The sequence below is a fragment of the Neolamprologus multifasciatus genome, chromosome 4, assembly GCF_963576455.1.
Source record: "Neolamprologus multifasciatus chromosome 4, fNeoMul1.2, whole genome shotgun sequence".
Taxonomy (NCBI): Eukaryota; Metazoa; Chordata; class Actinopteri; order Cichliformes; family Cichlidae; genus Neolamprologus; species Neolamprologus multifasciatus.
In genome coordinates, this window is record NC_140442.1 from 16424270 (window position 1) to 16448543 (window position 24274).

Consider the following 24274-nt stretch of genomic DNA (forward strand, 5'->3'; position numbering starts at 1 on the left):
GTTGGGTTTCTCCGGCTACCGCTGTAAGCACGTTAGTAGTGAATGAGCGACGGTGTTTGGCTTGGTTTGACAAGTTTCCCAGGATGATGATGGGGCTAGTAGTGAGCAGTTAGTTGACACAAAAGTTAAAAAAAAATAAGAAAAGTTGCAGCTCGCGTTGCGCATGTGACGAAAGGACAGGGATCTTGGTCCTTTTGTCAAATGTAAGGACTCAGAAGTTTCCGATTTCTCCGACAGTCAGTCAAGTCTACACTGGAAAGCCCAGACACGACAGTAAAGATGAACAGCCTGTCTTTTGACGATCATTCGTTGGATAATCTGGATCCAACACTGTCGCTTAACGACCCCAGTGATATTGATACGGCCCTCCTAAGCGACATTGATGGTAAGAAAATATAATGGTTGCTGCTGGCTTAAAACAGTTGCTAAAACCGGTAACACCGTACGTGTTATCATTCCTTTTCATATCAATTGTTTAACTGTTCTGCATGTAATAATCACACTAACAACATCACTTACAACGACATTCGATACAAAGACACCTTTAAAAAAAATAAAGCTTTTAAAAGCTGAGAGCTAGCTTTCATCATCCACTGTTAGCTACATGCTAACTATCAGTGAGCAAGTATATGGAGGCTAGCCGGAAGTGATATTTGGGATGTTTTGTTAGTAATTTATAACGATGATTCTTGCAATATCAGAAGTCGTCTGTGTGTCTTACTGTGCAATAGAAAAATAGAAGCGCATTTCGTGAGGCGAATATGTGACACCAACGTACAGCTAGCTTCGTGTGCGCCCCGCCCCCAGCGTGCTCCATAGACCGGGGTTACTGTCGTTCATTCCTCTCTTTTTGGGTTCACAGAGCCTCACTTGACCGATTTGACAAATATAATGCATTTATGTATGCCAAATTAATCGGCCGAAAACTAATCTAGCCATGTGCTCTTTGGACGACTTTATTTGTTTTCTTGCGAATATAGTGCTATCCACGTGCCCGTTTTTGCAAAAAACAAACAGCATATATACTATGATTCATATATAAAATTCGTGCAACAATTTAAGCCTTCCATCGAAATCACAAGAGTATTTCGAGTATTGTTAAGATTTAGAGTTTTCTGTCAGTCTTCCTAAATTGGCCAGTATGTGTTTTATGATAGGGGGCGACGTGTAAATAAGATAACACGCACTGCGTAAACAGTGTTCATATTCTGCGGCCGTGCTCTCCATCTCCCCGACTTTGACCGACAGTAACCCTCTGTGACACTGCTCGATGGTAACCTCACGCTCATTGCCACAGGCAGCTCTCCCTCTCTTTTCCTGTCTTGGGCTGATCGGCATAGCGAGTCTCCGAGATGCGCTCTGATTGGCCAAGAGCGATCACCTCATACACAACACTGCTTCACAAATCCAGGCTGCTCGTTTTTTCTTTTTTTGTACTGCAGACACAACATGAACTCAGAATCACTTAACAGAGAAATTAAACGCGGTCAACTGTCCTTGTAAAAAAAAAAATGCTGTGAAAATTATTTCAGTGTCTTATGTCTTTCAAGAGCACACTGCTTCCTAGAATAAAAAATGATTAGTGAACACGTGCCATCTCACTTTTTTCATGTAAAGTTTTTTTTGTCAGTTTTAAATCTTTGTAATTAGCAAATCTTCTGGAAAAGATACATATTTAAATGTTTTATATCTTTTAGATCACACTAATGAAAACCTACAAGTCCATATGTGCACAAGCACAAATTAAGATTAATAACTCATTAATAATAATATACCACTTAGGTTCTTGGACCTACAGCTGCACGCACATGATGAATGGCTTGATAAACTTAAAGTGTGAAATGTACTGTAAACCTGTACCCAGTATTTCTTGCTGTGTTTTCTAACGCAACAAGAGGCAGTCTTTCTTGTAAAGTGTGTTTTTTTTTTAAACTGCGTAAGACACCCTATCTCCTGCTTAGGATGTTTTAAAGTAGTTTTCTAGTAATTTTTTTGAGTGTTAATGGAAAATGTGATGAAACAAAACAAAATTTAGTTTTTAGCAATTTTAAACCACTGTAGTCATAAGTACATGTGATGTACTACATTTACAGTCACGTGAAAAAGAATGGACTCTATAAAAGCAGAAGTTTTTCTGGTTCGCAGTACATGGGTTTGTGGAAGTCCCAAATTCACCTCACGGTCAGAGAAACCTCAAAAAAACACATGAGCTACATAATCTACAGCATATTAAATGTTAACATTAATGACAGTAAAGTTAGAAAGAGACTGAACACAAATATGGGTTCAATTTTAAAAAGCACATGCAGGAGCAAAGTTGCAGCTAAACAAACCAGAACACTTTTAAAGCAATAATTCATAATGCACAACATCACACAGCATATCTGTATAAACACCTAATATCAACTGTTAAGCATAGCGATGGAATGGTGATGACTTGGGGGTTGTTTTTGCGGCCACAGGACTCAGGAACCCTGCATTGATTGAGTTGACCATGAACTCCTCCGTATTTCAAAATATTCTAGAGTTAAGTGTGAGGCCATCTGTCCTATAGCTGATGCTTGGCCGAAATTGTGTCATGCAACAGGACAATGCTCCCAAGCACAGCAGCAAATATACAAGATAGTGGCTGAAAAAGGAAACAGTCAAGGTGTTGCAATGACCCAGTTGAGGTCCAGACATCAACGCGGTAAGAAAATGCCGCGGGGAGACTTTAACCCTCTCCAGGCAGGCGTTGCCGATTTGCAACAGTTAAAAACTAACAGCCTGATTACCCCACATACATATTTTATGAGTTTTTTTTTTTTACTCAGAAGTACCACTGCAGGACTTGGTTGTGCATTAGCAACAAAAAGTTTAATTTGAGCCTGAGAGGGTTCAAAGAGCTGTGCATGAACGAATGCCTGCAAAGGTCTGAACTAAAGCAAACGCTGTTAAGAAGAGTGGGCCAAAATTCCACCACAGCAATGTGGTAGTTACTTCAAGTTATTATTGCTGCTAAAGTTGGTTTGATAATATGACTCATTAGTTAAATGTATTTTTAAAAAAATTTTTTTTACAGGACTGCATAAAGCCCCGTTAAAACCTTCTTTTTAACGCAACTTTGTTTGTTGCCATTTAGCTTTTTTTACCCAATACCAACACACACTTCAAGGGTTTGCTCCTTTCTATTTGAGCATCACATTGGCCTTATCCATTTTTATGCATTCCCACTCTACACTGCAATTATATATTAATAATAATACTTAGATATATGGTTACTTGCGTTTTTATTTTCTTTAGCATGACTGAAATTGTTGCCAGTGATGTTTGATCATAAACAGTCACAGTACATGTGGGTTGATTAATTGGTAATTAAAGTGCAGTTTGCTACTGAAATGGATGGTAATTCAATCTCTAAACAAGTTTTCTTGAGAAATTTACAGTTCCTATAGATTTGATCTTGGTCCATATTTAATTGTTTAAAGCTGGCAAATTGCTATAAATTTTCTACTTGAACAATAACATTCACAGTGGCTGTGATTTGTCTTCCTGTTTAGACATGCTCCAGCTCATCAACAACCAGGACATGGAGTTTGGAGGACTCTTTGATGCCCCTCCATACACCACGGCTCCTCCCATGCAAGAGATTCATGGTTTGACTCAGACCATCACCTCAGCCTCCCCCCCAACCACCACTACCACACCTCCATCTTCATCTTCCATCCTAAGCAGTAACCCCCATCTGGATGCACTCCTGGGCCCTCCTATTACTCGTAGCTCGTCCACCCCAGACAAAGCCTTCCAGCCTCCCACCTTCCAGCAGTCTCCCCTGGCCCAGGTACCCAGCTCCACCCAGAGGCAGCAGCCGTCCTCCCCACAACAAGCTCAAAGCATCAGACAGACCCAAGTGGAGCAACCCCAACCAGTTCTCAGCCCGTCTGCTCCTTCCCAGGCAGCTTCACCTAATGGCTCCCCAGGACCAAACCCAGCATTCAGCTCAACGCCTCAGGCGCTCTTCATCTCTCCTGCACCCCAGACTCCACCACAGACACAGACACAGCCTCAGGCCCGCACCAACTACAGCAGCCCAAACAGCTACACAGGTAAGCCCTCTCTGATGGTGATGATTGAGTCATAGATTGTGTGCGAGTTAGATGGTAGGGGGTATCAAAACTGTGCTTTAAAAATAAAACCTTTAAAGGAAAGGATGAAAATAAAACTGTGATGTTATTGTAGTGTGTTTCTTCATATAGAGACAAGTTCCTTGACTTTGCATGTCTGATGTTGGATCGTTCTAATCTAATTCTGTCTGCATCGCTGAACACAATGGTCTCAACAGCAAGCTTCCTGCTGTCTTTAACTTTTTACAACTTTCATTAACCTGGCTTAACCAGTTTATTTTGTTCTGTAATTTACAGTTAAAGTTCAAGGTTTTTGAACCTTTTTTGCGCAGTGAAAATGACAAACCTCTTGTGTCAGGTATTCAGTGAGGGGGGAAAAATGGGTTATTAAGGAAATTGTTAATATCTAATTTTTGTCAATTGTGATTTGATTAAAATATGTGATGCTAACCTTTCAGTCGTTAGACTTCTTTTCAACAATACATGCACTGCTGTTTTACCGACTTTTCAAATACAAACAAATGGAATCTCATAGAGATACATAATCTCATTTACCAGCGTTATTTTTCTCTAAAGGAAAAAAAGGGGAGAATGACAAATTGTCATCTGTGAGGGAAAAAAAATGTCTATGGCTACGTCCACACGGTATTTTTGAAAACGCAGATTTTTCTATGCGTTTGCACCTTTCGTCCACACGTAAACTGTGTTTTTGGTCACTGAAAACTCCGTTTTTGCATTTGTGGACGAGAAAAACGGAGAAAACGCAGCGTCAAAAGTATGCCCATTTTTTGACGTCACACTGTGCGCCACATTATTGTTTCGGTAAAATGAATTTCTACAATACTATTACTGTTAATTGTACTCTCTGCAGTGTTAAAATGCTTGGATATAGACATACAGTTACTGTCCTTCTACACATACGACTCGGTTCTGCTTCTATGCCACAGCTTTGTTTACTATTTCCCACCGAGGCTTCTAGACTTCTGATTGGCCAACATTTCTGCATGGTTAGGAATATATCGCCACCTGTTGCTTTGGCATGTTCCTAGCAGCGTTTTCCTTCATTTCTGCCTTTACGTGTGGACGGGATTATTTTTTAAAACGAAAAAGGGAAATCTCCGTTTTCAAAAATACCCGTGTGGACGTAGCCTATATATATTTCTGTTAAATGCTGAGGATGTTTTCAGTGGGTTACATAAAGCACGTTTGTGTTAACCATGGAATCTAGCAGCTGATACCCAGTGCCCTGCAAGTTTGCTGTTCACGTGCATCGCATTTATCAGGACACTAGGTTATTTAACCTCGGATGATTTCTAATTAATGTCGTAATCTCATAGACTTTGCTCAGCTGCGTAAGAGTCTGCGAGTGAAATGAAATTTGTGTGTGTGGACAAGACGTGCAACATTGGTGCGTACACACTAGACAGTCCACTGCATGTGCATATCTTTATCCATATCTCTTAAAGCTTGGTGGAGATAAGCGAAACTAGCGGCCATATCATTTGGAGAGTATCGCATTTATGAGTCCATAGTTCACCTTTTGCCTACAAAGTCTTAAAACTAATGCAGTTTTGATGAAATTAAGAGTTCAGGTGTTATTTACTTTTAAAGCTGGCGGTTCTTTTGGAAGCTTAAATGTTGAAATGGGTAGTGTGCTACTAAACCGTTAAATGATCACGGAAATTTTAACACAAACCACCAAATACTTAACATATAAAAATGTTAATTTCAAGTCAGAATTGCTCGGATTTTTCTTCAAATTTCACCTGCGTGATTTAAGTCTGAAAAAGTCTTTTTGGCATCAATGTGGGTTTTTTTTTTCTAGCTGGCAGTCCCAGCAGTGTGAGCACTCCTGCTACCAGTTTGTCATCCTCACCGCCGAGCATTCAGCCAGTGGCCATTCAGGCTCAGCTCCAAGGGCTGACAACTGCGTCTCCTCTCCTGACCACGTCAACAAGCCCTCCAGTTCAAACTGTCGCAGCCCACGTACAGCAAGTACCCGTAAGTGTGTGAAGGTGCACTCTGAGCGAGCCTGGATGGACTGAAAAACAAATGCACCGCAGTCCTCGTTTACGTAAATGAATTTTCGGTGCATCTATCTGCCCTGGTGTCCTCAGGTGTTGCTTCAGCCCCAGTTCATCAAGGCCGAGAGTCTACTGCTGACCACTTTGAAGCCCGACCCCTGCATGGTCACTACTGTAGCTTCTCCCACGTCCCTGGCCACCACCACCCCAGCACAGAGCACTTCGCTGCAGGTAGATGCACAATATGAACTCAAAGCTAATATTGAAGTCACACAGTGCACCGCTGTCGAGTTTACACCCACGATGTTAACCCTGGCACTTACATCATCCTGTTTTCTCAGGCATTCATGGGTGGGGGTACTTTCCTGACTACAGTGCCTGTCATGGTGGATGCTGAAAAGCTTCCCATCAACCGCATCGCTATCAGTGGTAAGCCGGCTGGCCAGCCACACAAAGGGGAGAAGCGCACGGCCCACAACGCTATTGAGAAGCGGTACCGCTCCTCCATCAATGACAAAATCATGGAGCTGAAAGACTTGGTGGCGGGCACTGATGCTAAGGTAAGAAGCACGTATTTACAAGCATCCCACACTTTTTATGCCATATTCTTTTTTTTTTTTCTTTTTTTTTGTCCAGTTGTCTTTTTCATGAACAGCAGAGGTCTAATAATTCGGTTGGTCTTTTTCTTTCATTTCTAGCTCAATAAATCTGCAGTACTGAGGAAAGCCATCGATTACATCCGTTACCTGCAGCAGACTAACCAGAAGCTCAAACAAGAGAACATGGCTCTTAAAATGGCAGCCCAGAAAAACAGTATGTGCTTAAAATGGTCTCTTTTCTTTATTCGTCAACAGCCTCTTGGCATTTTATTTCAATTTCTTGAAAGTCAATCATTCTGGTAACCTTTAACAACAATGACTGCTGTTTTTTTTTTTTTTTTTTAATCCTGAAAAGACAAATATAAAATGAAATGAAGTGTATTGTAGGGTTTTCTTTTCTTTTGTACCCTTGATTGACCCTCCTTCATCATCTTTTTTTTTTAAACCCCTTTTCTACAGAGTCTCTTAAGGACCTGGTTGCCATGGAGGTGGATGGACAGGCTGATGTGAAGAGCGAGCTGCCCACCCCGCCAGCCTCTGATGTGGGTTCCCCAACTTCCTTCTCTCACTGTGGCAGTGACTCAGAACCTGACAGTCCAATGGGAGAGGACACAAAGGTATGCAGAGCTCATTTAAACTAAACACTTGAGATGAGGGTTCAGGATAGAGATGCAAGGACAGATGGTTTGTTCCCATTAGGTTTGCGTTTGAATGAAAGTTAGGACTCTGTAAAATATATATTTGAAAAATCAGAATTTGCAAATCATTCAAACCCTGCATTGACATGAAAATGATGCAAAGAAAACATTTCAAATTTTGAAAGTTTTCTTTCTTATTTTGAATTCGATGCCAGCAAAAGCAAAGCGTTTAAAGACAAATGTAGGTACACCGGCATGTTTCCCGCTGGTTTACGTCACCTTTAAGCAGGCGCGAGGGAACCATGGAGACCAGTTGCTGTAGTTCTGAAAGCACAATCTTTTTCTGTGCTTGCTTGATATTGGATTTCAGCTGCTCAGCAGTCTGAACATTTGGCACATTGTGAAAGGAAAAACACAACAACGGACGCCTCTGTGGGTGACAGCCCTGTTAGAATGCAGGCAGGTCAGTTTAGCTGCCAGGCTCTCTGCAGATGGATGCATGCAATTTGGTAGTGTGCTGGCAAAGTGGCCTTCATTTAAAAAAAAAAAAAAAGACATTGTCTTGATAGTAGCATATGTTAGTGTTAATGGTGCCTTTTATAAGATGGGCAGCAGCTGTGAATAAAGGTTTAGAATATGTTTTTTTCCTGGATTTATGGATGCAGGGACACCAGCACAGCACTGGTTAGTGGACTCATTTGAGCCCATGCAGTGAATTGATGGGTTGGAAATGAAAATTAAGATACATTAAATTGCTGAAAGTATTTGTCCACACAGTTCTTCACACTGTGATGAATCCCCAACAGTTTTTTTCCATAGACTGCTTTAATGATTTGCATATTCTCAAAATAGAAGATGAGATATGGCTAAATGAAACTAGCTAAAACCTGTTTTTGCTGTGCTTTGTTTATTCCTTTAGGCATATGGTGCCATCTGTATGGGATTTTTTTTGTTTATTGGAACAACAAGCCTTGGTTACCTTTCACATTTGAATAGATACAGATACCTGTACCTGGGCTTTGGTACTGTTTTTCGGTATTTTACTCATTGTCACATAATAAATCCAAGATTTCTCTTACAAAAATAAGTCCAAACTTCTCACTTGAAACATTTTGGTATTTAATGCTTTGGTCGCTGTCTGGCAGTGAACACCGGGTTCGGACAGTCTCGGTCGTTGTGTCCTTGGGCAAGACACTTCACCTATCACCTACTGGTGTTGGCCAGAGGGGCCGATGGCGCAATATGGCAGCCTGGCTTCTGTCAGTCTGCCCCAGGGCAGCTGTGGCTACAACTGTAGCTTGCCTCCACCAGTGTGTGAATGTGAGAGTGAATGAATAGTGGTATTGTAAAGCGCTTTGAGGGCCCCAAAAAGCGCTATATAGATGCAATCCATTATTATTATTATTATTATAACACATTTAATATTAATTCTAAGCTATAATTAGTTGCGATTATTTACCAATGCTTTGGATATACAATCTCACATGACGTGCATGTTTACCGTAAACAGCACGTGAGTTAAAATGTCAAACAACACAGTGAAAAAAGTCCTGTTTTTTTGCGTGCAACGTGTCCGACTTACTAATTAATTACCTGACGAAGATTTTTCATCATCGTCATCATCCATTGGTTCACACTCTTGTACACTGGTGACAGATGTGCTAAATTAAGCTGCAGTGATTGTGAATTTGGCTTTCGGGCTATCAGATCTGGTGCATTCTTCGAGCTGTGCATTGCCGTTTCCAGCTTTGCATTTTGCACTACAAACGTGGGAGAGAACATTGTCTGTGCCGAGCACTCAAAGTGTGAGCTCGCCTGAGTCTGTTTTTGGCTCGTCACTAGTGCCATTACCTTGCGTGTGTGCTTGCTGGAGTGACGTCACGGCAGGAGTGACGTCACACGGATTCGGCCTATTTCTTCCTTTAACCCAAATGTGCTCTGGTGATAAAATTTGGCATCAGCTGATTTTTGTGAATTGGAGTTTGGTCGGTGCCATGGTGACAGCTTAAAGCACCTCAAAGAAAACCTTAGTAAACTTCCTTCACAGGCGCTCCCATGAACAATCTAGGAAAGTGTTACCAACAGAAACCTTGACCACACTGCAACTGTCAGTCTTAATGGACAAAAAAAAAAAATACAAACGTGATTCTTTTGGCTGCGAAAAAATTCTCCATGAACACCCGTGATGCTTGACAGCTTGTGTACAGCGCTCAACTATTAATCAACCACTATAACACCTCAAAAATGTAATTACTCATACTTTTTGTCAGATTGATGTTGCTGCCTGAATTAATAAACTGAATAATCACAAATGTGTCCTTCTGGATTCTCTCGTGTGTCAGCCAAATATAGGCACGCCGGACCAGTCGACAGCAGGTGGCAGTGCCGTTGGCATGTTGGACCGTTCCCGTATGGCGTTGTGCGCCTTCACCTTTCTCTTCCTCTCCCTCAACCCTTTGGCTGCTCTGTTCTGTTCATCGGGTAGCAGCTCATCTGGAAATACTGTAGCTGTAAGCACCCATCACGCGGGCAGGACCGTCCTGGGTGTGGATGTCGCAGGTACAGAGTGTGGAAAATGCTGGGAGGGAGACAGATGGCAGTGATTCAAATTTCACATAATTAGCTCTCAATAAATAGATTTTCTTTGTAGTTAAATGACACTCTGTGTTGTTTATAGCTGACTCATGGGGCTGGATGGATTGGATGCTCCCGACTATACTGGTGTGGCTACTGAATGGTATTCTGGTATCAGGAGTTCTAATACGGCTGTTGGTGTATGGAGAACCTGTAACCAGACCACATTCTGGATCATCCGTCTTGTTCTGGAGGCATCGCAAACAGGCCGACCTGGACCTGGCAAGAGTATGCTTCTTTTTTTTTTTTTTTTTTTGACCATATTTAAATCAGAAATCCTTCTGAACTCTCACAGAATCTATAAAGTGGCTCTTTGTCTGTTTTCTCTCACCATTTATCTTTTACACTTCACAGGGAGATTTTGCCCAAGCCAGTCACAACCTGTGGACTTGTCTGAAGGCTCTCGGTCGCCCCTTACCCACCTCCCAGTTGGACTTGGCCTGCGCAGCGCTCTGGTCTTTGCTGCGATTCTGCCTCCAGCGTCTGTGGGTTGGCCGCTGGCTGGCTGCCAGGGCAGGAGGGCTGCGATCTGATCGCCCCCTGCAGGAGGATGCCTGCAAAAGCAGCCGTGATGCTGCCCTGGTTTACCACCGCTTGCACCAGCTTCACATGACAGGTTGGTCACCATAAGAGTCCCGTTTTTAGATCAGATCAGTGTGACACGCTGGACATTAGAAGGTGAATGTCATTCATTTCAAAGCAACTCAGCAACATTTGAAGTAAGGTTTAAAAAGCATTGCAGTCTTTGCTGTGGAAAAAGATTCTGTCTAAAGATAAATTCCAGTTTAAATATTTTTTGTGAATATTTAAAAAAAAACTGTAATTATTTTCTTGTCTTCGATCTGTGCCTGCAGGTAAACTGAATGGCAGCCACCTCTCAGCAGTGCACATGTCTTTAAGTGCAGTGAACCTTGCAGAGTGTTCTGGCTCATGCCTGCCTGTGGCCTCGCTGGCTGAGATCTATGTTTCTGCGGCTCTACGAGTCAAAGCCAGTTTGCCGAGGGTTCTGCATTTCACCTCTGTGAGTCCCTGTTGTTTGCACAAGCATACGCGTCTTGCTCAGTCATTTATAAGCAGTGTTTTTACCCCGACTCTGTTTCTTTTGTGCTCACATGATGTAACAACAACCAGTTTTGAGTTGACATTTTGTTTAATTTATCTTTCATGGTTAATAAACATTCACTGAGGTGATTAAAGATCCTGCGATCTGTCCCAATGTGAAATATTTTAAACTACACCGAACCAAAACCTTTTTTTTTTCCTTCTTTTGATAGCGTGTGTTCCTGAGCAGTGCTCGTCAAGCATGCCTATCTTCCAGCGGCAGTGTCCCCCCAGCCATGCAGTGGCTTTGTCATCCACTAGGTCACCGCTTCTTCGTGGATGGGGACTGGGCTATTCGCAGCACCCCTAAAGAAAGCATCTACAGCCAAGCTGGCAACACTGGTCAGTGAAAGCAAAAGTTTGCACTCAGTGTATAACTGTGTTTTTACAATACCTAATTTGGAATCCTCTTGCCTACAATATGCAGGCACATTCTGATGTTTATATTTGTTATTGGTTTCCCTTGCAGTGGATCCTCTGGCTCAGGTGACTCAGGCATTTAGAGAACACCTCCTGGAAAAGGCTCTGTACTGTGTGGCCCAGCCTCGTGGAGAGAAAAATACAAGTCCAGGAGACGGGTGAGAAATCAAGATGCGCTTTCATATAATCGATTCTTGTAACTTTTGGTTCGTTTGCTTTTCTTGGCAACAAGTTACGGTTTACTTCTCATAGAGTCACCAACATATAAAGAAAGGAATGAGGATAATAAACGCAGAATTAAATTTGGTATTTAAAAAAAAAAAAAACCCTTTTTGTAGGTATGTTTTATATACCTACAAAATAACCATTCATTGTGTGTGTGTGTGTGTGTCCTCAGCGAGTATGCCGATGCCCTGGAATATCTCCAGCTGTTGATTAGTGCTTCAGATGCGGCTGGTGCCACCTCACAGTCCTTTGCTATTGGGTCCAACATGGCAACTGTCACAGGTATGGCTGTGGCAACTGTCGTTTCTGTTTGCGGTCTCATTTGTATTTCTGTGTAATATGTTCAAATTCCACAATATGCAGAATATTTATATTGAAAAGTAATCTTTGACAGTGTATCTTCAGCGCTAAAAACATTAGTGATCACTAATGGTACCGACTTTTTAATCTGGTTAAAATTTGCTTTTAGAAAAATCAGAACTTGCCTCTAAATGTTTCTGTTGCTTAAGTACATCAAGCAGTTCCACGTCTAGATGCGTACTCCTTACTTCACTGCTACTTATCTTTTTTGCAATAATTGCATTATCCTTCTCTGCACACTGCTCTATCTTTACTGCGCGTGCAGAATAAGAAGCTGTGTGACAAAGTTCATTTTTACACTACAGAGATCAAGTAGCTTGATTTCCCTTTGACTTCCATCCTCCCACCGCTTTCCTTTGTCCTTACCAATCACTGATCTGAGCGAGAGAAAGCTAGGTGAAAGGGAGGCATTTGCTAGATTGCTTCATCTATCTTCAGCACTGTCAAATTGGTGATCACCTTGAGAGGAAGGAGGGAGCGGGAGGGATGAGAGACTGTGCAGGGATTTTAATAGGAGACTTTTCTTGGCGGAGCCTCAGGTTACTCGCTACATGTTTTAGAAGTCTGTGTGTGTTGCCCTGTGTTAAATGGAGTACTTTTTCCTTGTGAGGGAGTCGTCAAAATCCTCCAGGGTAGAAACAGATTGATTCAGAGGTCAAAATGCAGACAGCAGCTGTCTGCACGGGTGCACTGCCATGCATGCTAAATGTGAAAGTGGACACTCTGGGATTTAAATATCTGCATGTTTGTTTCTGTCTGAGGGTGTCTCAGCTTTGACTGTTTTTCCTCTAATATCCAGGCTGTGACCCTCATTCTAAGTGGTGGTCCTCAATCACTGTGGTGATCATCAACTGGCTCCAAGGAGATGATGCCGCAGCAGAGAGACTGTATCCGACTGTTGAGCACCTGCCCCGCAGTCTGCAGAACGCAGAGTAAGTTAGACGTTTAAAGATGTTAATTTGGAACTTTGCCCTGCAAATGCCAGGCTAAGGACACTCACCCACCCACCCTCAAACACTTGCACCACTTTAACCTGTGTCCTTTGTCTGTTGCCCGCCCACCACTCTCTTTCTATCAGGAGTCTTCTGCCCAAAGCCTGTCTGAACACATTCAGGGCAGTGCGAGCTCTGCTGTCCAAGCCAGAAAACTGCCAATTGAGTCTGAGCTACAGTGACAAGGCCAGCGCCCTGCTCCGAGACAGCCTCAACCTGGGACCACACTGTCATAGCTCCAGTTTAGACAAGGTACGCACAAAGAAAGGCACAATCTCCTTCAGATTTGTGCACATAAGTGATGTTTATTACACCTATGAGGGACATTTCATTAAGGTGACAACATCTGCACGAGAGAAAAAAATGCACAAGAATAGTTTAAATGCCGGGAATAGTTACATAGTTATAAAGTGATTAAATTTTACACGCACACAGACACGTGCACTTTTGTCACAGTACAAAGCGACACACTTCACCAGACAGCGAATCCCTCGCAGCATCTCCACTCTGCGATGCTGCAGTGTCCTACCCTCTGGCACTCAGCAGATGGTGATGCTGGTGGATAGGTAGCTCACAGCGGTGTATGTGCATGGCCAGAGCTGCAGTGCATTGTAGTTGCATTGCATGTGTGTCTCAGCTGAGTGCAATGTACCTGCAGTGCAACACAGAGCTGGGCCACTCACAGCAGAACACACACTCGCGTAGGAGAGGTGGAAAATGTCCTTTAGCGTCGATTAGAGATGCATAACATTACGAAAGGGACTGTTTTAATAATAGCAGCTGAAACTATTTGTAGATTAACGTCCTGAGCAAAATGTGATGGATATTACTTATTTTTATAAACTGGAAGCGGTGTTGTATGACAAACATGCAAACATTTTTTTTTTAGTCTAATTCTTGGTGTTTTTCAAAACATGACATATTCATCATACTTCAGTATCCAGTTCTGAGGTCAGTGGAGACTGGGCTTTTTTTTCTCTCCCTTTTCTTTTCATTTTTGTTTTTACGTTGAGAATATTTGAGCGCTAAAGCTAATTATTTCTTGCTAGGTTGTCCAGTTGCTGTTGTGCGATCTGCTGCTGGTTATGAGGACAAATGTCTGGCGTCTGCAGCAACAAGGGGCCACTCCCACGGGGCAAGGCTCAGCGGGGACCAGCGGCCCTGCGGGCATTCAGCAGGCCTCTCCACCAGAGCTCGTGGGCTTTCAGCAAGACCTCAGCTCGCTACGCAAATTGGCACAGAGTTTCAGACCTGCGATGCGAAGAGTATGTAAAACCTTGTCACCACATTCTGTCTTTTAAGTTTTCCCTTTTGGTTTATGAAAGCTCCGTGCTGGGCCTAATATGAGAGAAGAGTTTGTGCTAAATCTGAAGTGTGTCTCAACTGAAAACTATTTCAGTAGATGAATCTTAAGATGCTCTTTAATGAAAGTGTAAAACACAAATCTGCTGCATATGTATCGTGAATGAGTGAATTAAAAAAAATAGAATTTCTTCACTTAATAAAGGCACACATTGGCACAGAGAAGCACATTGGAAATGGATACAAATATAATCCAGTGCACGTATTTGCAGGCAGTGCAGGGTATATATAATTCTCTGTGAGGTTGGGCGGTGTTGCAGCACACAGATGCACACACACACACACACACACACACACACACACACCCTGAGGCAAGCGTTTAGCAGCATTGTTCACAAGACTTCAAAGTCTCTCAGAGGTAGAGCCGAGCATTATGTGTGAGTCATCATCACTCGCTGTCGTCCCTCCTCCTCCTCCTCTTCTCTCACCTCTCTCTCTCTTTGCACTCCATCCCTTTCCAGTTGTTTCTCCATGAAGCTACGGCCAGGCTCATGGCGGGGGCCAGTCCCACCCGCACACATCAGCTTCTGGATCGCTCACTACGGCGCAGAGCAACACCCGGAGCCAAGACAGGTGTGTGTGTGTGTGTGTGTGCGTGTGTGTACAATATTACTGTGGATTTGATATTTCATTCAGTCTGCACTGGTGATTCTGTCTGCAGGAAGATTCCGTTTTAATAACTCCTGTTGATATTTTTAATTTGGTGAAGTAACAGAGAAAGCTCTGAATATTTATGTCACTCGGTCCTTATCTAATCCGTCTGCTTTGAAAATGTATTTCTTTATTAAGTCTAGTCAAAAAAGGGCCATCATTTAATAAGTGCAGCTTCTACATTCTGGGGATGCGATGCTTTTTCTTGACTTATGTTTTATTAAACTAAATATATATCTGTTTGAGACATTCGGAGATCCTCCTGAATTGCTAGAAAACAAATTCTTTACATTATTTACTAAGGATCTTTAGAATACTTGATGAATGGATAAACAGGTGAAATCCAATGTATTTTAATATATTTTATACTAAAAGCAATCTATGGATTGTTAGACTTAATTACTTTAGTTTTTTTTTTTTTAGTATTTGCTTTATTTACCATTCATTTAGCTTGTTTTGTGGCAGACAGAGAAGCTGGGACATGCTGTTGATTTGTCATTGTGTTTATAAGTGATGGTGGGAGGCTTTTTGGAGAAGGGCAGGAGATTTCAGTTTTCGTTATAAATCAGATCAGTGATTAAACTCTGTTTGGCTGTTGCTGGTTAACGACATCAAAAAGCTCACCCGAAATGCCACAGTAACTAACTGTTTTTGTTTTTGTGTGTGTGCAGAGGAGTGTGAGATGCGGCCTGGCCAGCGGGAGCAGGCGGAGGCTGTGATGCTGGCGTGCCGCTACCTTCCTCCATCCTTTCTTTCGGCTCCGGGCCAAAGGGTGGGCATGCTGGCCGACGCTGCCCGCACCCTGGAGAAGCTGGGAGACAAGAGGACCCTCCACGACTGCCAGCAAATGATCATAAAACTGGGCAGCGGCACCACCGTCACCAACAGCTAGAGGGGGCGGGGGTGCTGAGAGACACGCATGGACGTTGTGTACATATATATATATATATATAAACATCTGTAACATACAAAATCACACAGACAGACAGAAGACAAAACCATACAGTCTCTCTTTGGTGAGCAGCTATCGAACAGATTTGTACAGATTCATATCAAACTGGATTTTCTTCATGCGTTGTCCCTCCCATCACCCCAGTCAAACAACAAAGCACTTGTCGAGTTCCCACTCTTGTTGCTGCGGATTATTTAAAAAAACGATTTTCCTCTTGTCAAAAAAAAAAAAAAGAATCCCTTGGTGAGAATGTGTTGCAGTGCCACAGTTTGCCCACAAAGAGGAGCTGTTGTGTCCTTCTAATGGAAACTAGAGAGGGTGAGAAGTATGAAAGTGGTTTTTGCCCTGCGTTTACTGGCGTATCCCCACTCGCCCCACTTTTCTTTCTTTCTTTTTTTGCTGATTAGCGGAGAGCTTAGTGGGCTGGAGTGGCGGGCTGCTCTGATTGGTTGCAGAATGAGGCATCTGTGTGTTTGTGGGAGAAAAACGAGAACTTGGATTGATCTGAGCGCGTGGGCTTGTGTGGTGGGAAAGCACTAAACAGTAACTGTCGAGGTAAATTTAAAAAAAAAAAACAACAACAAAAAAATCATGCCTCACAAGCTGAGCCCCGTTTCTCTATCTGCATTAAGCCCGTGAGGCTGATTTCAGTGAGATAAGTAATATTATGGCTTTATGAGGTTATTTTCATAGAGGTCGCGTTTTGTTTGTTTGTTTTCCTTCTTGTTTTGCTGTGTACATATTTTAATATGTATTTATAATCTTAAGATCTTTGATCAAGCAGTATTTTGCATAAGAAGAGTGATTTAATGCCTGTTTTTCCTTTTTTTAATCTTGCTTTATTTTGCAGTTTTAAACTAGGCGCCGCATATCTGGTTATCTTGTGCAGTATCAGGTTAGTGTTGCATACCCATGCGACTGTCATAGGCACTGGCTAGTTGTAAATCAACAGCTCAAGCTAAACATGAGCTGTTGGTACAACTTTTTGTAGTTTGTACAACTACAAAAAGTTGCGCATGTCATGCAGAAGGTTTTGAAATAATTAACTTTTTTTCCTTTTGTTCCAAAGAAAACCTGTGAGAAATCTTCTTTTTTTGTAGCTGTAATGTTACTTTTTCTTTCAATTATTGCTTTCTTTCATAGAGAAAGCACCATGTTTTAATTTTTAAGAGGATTGTTTTGTTTTTGTTTTTTTTTGTTTTTTTTAACAAATTTTTTGACATGTCCCAGGAACAGTATATTTTTTTTATAGCATGTGACTAATGTGAAAGACTGAAAAACATGGGATTAAGATGACAGTGATGCAACCATGTCTGAAGGTAATGTTGATGTAGACCTTTCACTGACATGCTTTCATCTCTTCCTTGTTCTTCATCTATTCCTTTTCGTCATGTAAATATTAAAATATTTTGTAAAGAAGAAATGAGCATTTCCTGTGGTAATTGAAATAACTGGGTAATACGGGTTGAAAAATGATCAATAATTAAAAGTCCTACAGTAACCTGAGAGGATGTCTGCATTGTGTCTGGCTGAAATTCTAACTCAGATATGGACTAATGTCAGCAAAGGCTCCATTTTTCGGGTTGAGTTTCACGCAGGATTCCCTTCCTGACAAAACCCCAAAGAGGATTTGTGTCTCCAGCTGGAATCGAACCAGTGACCTTAAGCTTGCCAATAAATGTGTTGGAACACGTCATTAGGTGCACCTTCCTAATACTGGGTTAGAACCCCGTTTATTACTTTGTGGCGAATTCAACAAAGTTCCTCTGAGATTTTGGTACATATTGGTGCAATAGCATCACGCAGATGCTGTAGATTTGTCAAAACATTCGGATACAGTGAACTCGTCATGTTCAAGCAACCAGGTTCGTATGATTTGAGCTTTGTGACACAGTATGTTATCCTGCTGGAAGGACCCATCAGAGTTGGTACACTGTGGTCATAAAGGGCTGGACATGGTCATCGACAACACTCAGGTAGGCTGTGGTGTTTAAACAATGCATGGTGGCTTGTAAGGAGCCCAAAGTGTGCCACCAAAATTTCCCCCACACAATTACACCATCACCTAATCATAAATACAAGGAAGGGTGAATTCATGCTGTTTTTGCCTACCAACCAAATGTTGTGACAGAAATTGAGACCCATCAGACCAGGCATCTGTCGTCCAATTTAGGTGACCCGTGAGAACTGTAGCCTCAGTTTCCTGTTTTTAGCTGACACGAGTGGCACCCAGTGTGGTCTTCTGCTGTAGCCCATCTCCTTCAAGTTTTGACGTGTTGTGCATTCAGAGACGCTCTTCTGCATAACTTAGTTGTAAGAAGGAATGATTTGAGTTAGTGTTGCCATCCTATAACTCCTCTGACCCGCAGCGTCAAGAAGACCTTTTCGCCCAGAGAACTGGTGTTTAAACCTTCTGTTTGTGAGGGGCAGCCAATCAGAACAAAGTTGACTTAATTATTGTTTCAGTGCGAGGTTGAGATGATGTTTTGAAATGTGACTGATGCAAAGCTACTCTAGTAGAGTCCATGAACAAACGTATGGAGCTGAAGATGAGCATTATGGGTCCTGTTAATTATAATAAATAGCAAAATGTTCCTGTATGATTTCTTATCATGTTAGGATTAGTTGTATTAAAATATGGCTTTTTAAGCATTGTCATTATTCCTCTTTCTAATTTGCGCCCTTGAGTGGCCACTCTGCACAGAACCACAATTTACATGTCTTACTGTCAGTGCGTGTTGAGTGAAGACAAAAAGAGCAGGCATTGGTCATAGCAGCATTGAAAGGTGCTGGTATATTTAACATTGGCGTTACAAAAAACATTTCAAACAGAGTGATGCTGTGTCATCAAGTCCAAACAAATAGACATGAAAATCAATAAACGGCATGCTCCCACTTAAGACAAGTGACATTCCCAAAAAAGGTTGTTTTTTTTTTCATCAATGGATTCTTTTAATAACATTTTATAAGCAATAACATATTCCATTTTATAGAAAATAAACATCTCTAGGAAATACTATACACAATTATATTAGTACATCACATTTTACATTTAAACAGCATCAAATACCTATATACACCATTAAATAATGAGCTTCATAAAAGAGAAAGTTTGGTGTGGCATTTTTGCACTTTCTTTTATGCCCTAATACTTAAATATGTCTCCTTTTGAAAATGACCGATACTTTAACTGACGCCCCGCACGGGGCATTGTTATATAGCATGGCGGAGTGAAAAGAGGCTACATTTTTCGATACACAAACAGATGGGTGTGTGTGTACGTCTTTCCTCGCGGCTGTGGTGTGCGAAATAATCTCGAAATGTTGTTAACAGGTAATACTTCTTGAACTGTACATAGATATGAAGTGGATGGACTGACTCCCGGTGGGTCCTCTGAGCCCTCGTCTGCAGCTTGTCGAGTGATGATGGTGGTGTTTGCTGTACATACTGACTGTGCGCACAGTTGAAGTAAACTCTTAAACAGAGTTCATATTTTTTTCTCATTTTCATATATTTATATATATATATTTTAATTTCTGAATAGCACAAAGCTGGACATATACCAAGGGTGACGCAATGATGTTTAGCCATAATGCACATCAAAATACATCTCCGGAGATAAGAGCCTTATATTAAAATACTGCGTCCATTTTTTTTCTCAACTCTTCAGTATCAGAATATTTTGAGCCTGTGAAGCACATCATCATCATCATCATCATCTTGTACGGTTTCCTCATCCTCACCTGTTTCATTTTGTCTCTTGTTTTAAACACAAACACGCACATTGAGATACATCCAGGGGTTGGCTGCTGTTTTTTTTCTTTTCTTTTTTTTTTTTTTGACGCGTGACATCTTGAGTTAGAGAAGCAATTCTTCATACTCCCACAGACACATATGCACAAACACACTGATGGTGTGCTTGGAGAATGACAATTCTATGGTTATCACATACAAACACATGCTTGCACTCTCACACACACACACACACACACACACACATACACACGCACATATGCACCTGTTGGCCCACAGACAAGGTGGCCAGAGGGATGTCCCTGTCCAATCAGTGTCCGCCGAGTGTCTGAATATGATAGCAACCCATCCGAAGGCAGAACACACACATGCGTTCCTCGCTCTGCATTTCAAACGGGTCCCCATGTGCACTGGCCTTAGGCGCACAGTCTCTAAAGCGCAGCCTACCCTCCTGTTAAACAGTGTCACTGCCTTCTGCCTTGCAGTCAGGGGCTCAGTTGAGAAAGCACATTTCTAGGGCGGCTTCAAGGAGCAGCTGTTCTCTGCAGAGCTGTTTTTCCACTGTTTGTATTGCTCCTAGCTCCACTTCAGCACTGCCTTTTAACCCTCCCCCAGCCGCGCTGGCTGGCGTGCCTGTTCGTCATCAGTCGTCACCGTGTCTTTAGGAATAGGGAGTGGATTTTGCCTCGCTGGATCGGTGTTGTCTGGCGGAGAGGTGATGGTGTTGGCGATGAAAGTGATACACAGGAATATCTTACAGGTCCTGTGAAGGAAGTGCACAGATGTAAACACAAAGTCAAAAACACAATCGGGATACAAATGTGTGAGTTGTGCCAGAAGTTTTCCTTCCTTGCCCAGAACTCTCGAGCTCTTTTCTCATCATTTCCTGTGACTTGTGAGGCTTTTGTGTGCTCAAATTTAAGCACCTAAATTCTCAAAAGCTGCAGTAAATGTGCAGACAGGTAAACTGCAAGCGTAGGCGTCTTCTGTGCAGATGTTGGTATAATACAATGCTGAAAGGGATTCTGTGCAGATTTGCAGAGTGAAGGCATTAAAGCAAGCTGGCTCCAGTGTGCTGGAGTGGGGAGATGGATGCAGCTGACCAGTGAACCAGCTCGCCTATGAAAGACGCAGCAGGAACACCTCTAAATTGTGCTGGTGTGGTGGTTGAGCACTTTCTTTCCCCCTTCTACTCTTCTGCATCCCCTGGTATCTCTTCAACTGTCTCTCTCTCTTTCTCTCTCTCTGAACTGCCAGCTGCCCATCCTTATGCCCTGGATTCAGACCAGCAGCATTGCTCTCTCTGTTTTATCTTTCTACTTTCAATCCTTCTACTCCCCCCCCCCTTCTCCTCCCTCCTTAAAGCCTACCTCTCACTCCTTTTTTTGCTTTTTCCTCTCTGGTACAACTCATTTTCCTTCACACCTTCAGTCCCGCTTATTTTCTCCCCACCTCTCTATCACAGAGTGTCGCTCCCTTTGCTGCTCGTCTCTCTTGTTGCCCTCTTTTTCTCCTTCTATCTCCGTCTCTTTCAGCCTGCCACTCTCTGATGTAACTGCCCCCATTCGTCTTTTGTTCCCACTCAGTTGCAGCACAAAACGCTCTGTTTTTCTCTCTGCCTGTCTGTCCTGCGTTCACTATGTGTATATGTGTGCGAGCTTCCAGGCAACCTGTTAATGAACCTGCGTGGACTCTCACAGTGTGTGTCCGTTAGCACTGGACAATCCACAGCTGCAGGCAGTGTGTTTGTGTGCATTTTTTCCCCCTCAGCCCTATAAGCAAGTGAACGCAGGCGAAAGGGAGAATTTCTTAGGGGGACCCATGGGTGGGGTGGTTGTGTGCTTGTGTCTGTATGTGTGCGTACGTGTGTCTCTGCTCTTCCCTTTGATTAAGCCGCTCGGCGTAAATTGGCACGGCACAGACCCCCCACACACACATGCAGACCTTCAGATCCCTCAGCTGATGACAGCTCTGCCTCAGCCTGCTAACAACAATCTATTCCTCTCTGACTCGCTCTCCTTTTCTCTCCGTTTCTCACACGCTATTTCTGCTGCTTAGACGTGGGAGTTGAGGTGAAGAGAGGAGTGGAGAAGATGACAAAGAACGAGGGAGAATGGGATGAGGAAAGATGAAGGGAGGACGACTGAAAACGGAAAAGGGAGCTCGCAGGAGATGAGAGGTGAACAGAGTGAGAGACTGGGGGGGGGAGAGCTGGAACAGCAGGGTAGCAGCGAAGCAAAATAAGGGGAGCGGAGGGGGGGGAAAGGAAGGAAGGGAGAGAAATAATGAGAGAAAGGAGAGCAAGAGAGAGGGAAATGGTGGAGAGAGCATGTGGGGAAGATAGCAGGCAGTGATGGTGGGTGGGGTGTTTTGATCAGCAGCCAGCTTTTCATCCCTGTCAGTCTGCACAGAGGAGAACAGGAAAGGAAGAGGAAAAGAGGAAAGGAGGGAGGGAGAGATGCAGAGCGGGGAGGGAGGATGGGAGGCTACTGCCACTGCTGCCTCAATGCACCGCTGCTCCCTGCTGAATGTCAGCATCTCTAGCACCCCCTCCCCCTCCACACTCCCTCCCTCATTTGACCTTCCTCCTTTTGCCATGCAAACGCATCGCCACCAGATGGCGTCTGCCCTACAAGGAAGAACTGGACGTGGAGGAGACCATTCGAATGAACTCGGAGAACAGTGACCCTGCAAATGCAGCAGTTTGAAGTCACAGTAGCAGGTGACGGTAATAAATGAAGGGCGCTGGTGGCGGTTGATGTGGTGATTTTAACTCGCCGAGGTACACTGGGTACACGTTGAAGTCTTCATGTGGCAAAGACAAAATGGTACTTTATGCCAGTCTACAATGAACATCAGCTGTGTTTTTTCTTTTTTTTTTCTCTGCTTTACAGGAACTGACAGTTGTGTTTCCTGTTCAGCACCATATCATCTGTTCAGCCAAGGTGCTGCTGTTTGTTATAGAAATGTGTGAATTCAATTTTTTTTATCCCTGTGCTGAGGAGGTGGATAAAGAGAGGGGCAGGGGATGGAGGGGGGGTGTTGCTGGCGGCGTTGGTGTTAGGATCGGAATGGAAAGGGAGGCCAGGTGAGGAGAAAGAAAAACTGAACTTGTGTGCTTAGGCATATGTGTAAACACTGATGTCTGATGTTGCCTGTGAAATGCTGGGGAACTGTTAAACTAACTGTTAAAGCAGGACGAAGTAATAAAGCATGCTTTCACTAGTTTAGTGGGTTTTTTCTCCTTACCTCGTGTTTAGGACATTTGATGGAGAAGTCATCCTCGTGGAATGTGCAGCCTGTGCAGAAAGAGAAAAAGCAAAGAACAACAGAATGAGGTGTGAAATCTCAGATTCACATTTTACTTTGAATAAAAACCATACCAGGAGGATAATCCTGACAACAACAACAACAACAACAAAACAAACCCACAGCTCTCCTCAAAAAGCACAAATGAATGGAAAAAAACTGAGCTAAATAAAAGAGCGATGCAAGCGAGGGAGAGCAACAGAGGAAAGAGGGAGACTGAGTGGATACGTTGCAATGCAGACAGGCAGGCAGGCAGGCAGTCAGATATGGCTGGTGCACTCAGCGGGATTAAAAAAGGGCCTCGCTCTGCTCCCTGTGCTGGCTTGGCAGACGTGGCAGACCGTTTAATCCTCGCACTGTACTTCCTTGGCATGAGATAATATAAGGGGGAAACCATGTTACACATATGCTGGCACACGGACACTCTCTTGTATTAACAACAACCACACACGAGCGCTGATGGAAATGCACGTTGGCCAAGTTGTTATAAGGTGTGCATGGCAGTGTTCTGGCAAGCATTTGGAGAGGAAGGTACGAACATGCAGACACACACATGCACGCTCAGCCTCCAGACAGCAGCAGCAGCGTGGATGGATGGAGCCACAGGGGCTGTGGTCAATAATACACACACACACACATGCAAGCTCAGCCTCCTCCCTCTATCTCTTCGCTTTCTCCTTTTTGCACACTCCAAGGTTGCACGTTCCTCTCATCATTCCCTGTATTCAAAGCTCCCTTCTTCATTCCCTCTCTCTTTTCCTCTTCTGCTCTGCCCTAACACTCTCAGACATCTCTTCTCGCACTCAATAATGCTACTCCTTGATGCATTTTCCCCCCCTCTCACTCTCATTTAACCACAACCACTTCCCCTGCACTCTCTTTTCATTTTTTCCCACCTATTTTTCTACAATTGTTCCCTCCCAATTGGCCTCTCATCATTCACATTCCCAATTTCCCTCCTCATTTCTCCCTTCTCTTCTTAGCTTTTTCTTGTCTTTTTATCCCCCTGTTGCTCCCTCCCTCTCTCGCTGTGGTCTCTTACCTATCTCTTTGGCGCAGACATAGTGGTATTTATGAGAGCAGCCTCTCCAACAGCAGCTGAGGGACGCCCCCACAATCTGGCACTTGTAGCAGCTCTGGGGTTAGTAAGA

At 43.1% G+C, this 24274-nt stretch overlaps 2 protein-coding genes across 2 annotated transcripts in view; one reads left to right on the forward strand and one right to left on the reverse strand.

The window, feature by feature from the left end:
* Positions 1-9: 9 nt before the first annotated feature.
* srebf1 (sterol regulatory element binding transcription factor 1) lies at positions 10-16297 on the forward strand. The gene is made up of 19 exons (XM_085158114.1): positions 10-385; positions 3540-4085; positions 5929-6104; positions 6221-6358; positions 6469-6687; positions 6826-6940; positions 7186-7343; positions 9707-9923; positions 10042-10226; positions 10353-10614; positions 10853-11019; positions 11273-11441; positions 11569-11677; positions 11917-12026; positions 12904-13036; positions 13183-13348; positions 14146-14361; positions 14920-15031; positions 15781-16297. Exons 1-19 carry the CDS (start codon positions 280-282, stop codon positions 15999-16001), a joined length of 3525 nt encoding a protein of 1174 aa, XP_085014240.1. The 5' UTR covers positions 10-279; the 3' UTR covers positions 16002-16297.
* Positions 16298-16621: 324 nt separating this feature from the next.
* rai1 (retinoic acid induced 1) overlaps positions 16622-24274 on the reverse strand; it is a 54043-nt gene continuing 46390 nt past the window's right edge. Inside the window, exons 3-5 of the mRNA XM_085158113.1 lie at positions 24166-24259; positions 23064-23113; positions 16622-20577 (exon numbers count right to left, since the gene is read on the reverse strand). Coding sequence (XP_085014239.1) covers positions 20569-20577; positions 23064-23113; positions 24166-24259 — 153 coding nt within the window. The 3' untranslated portion in view covers positions 16622-20568. The remainder of the gene's footprint in view (positions 20578-23063; positions 23114-24165; positions 24260-24274) is intronic.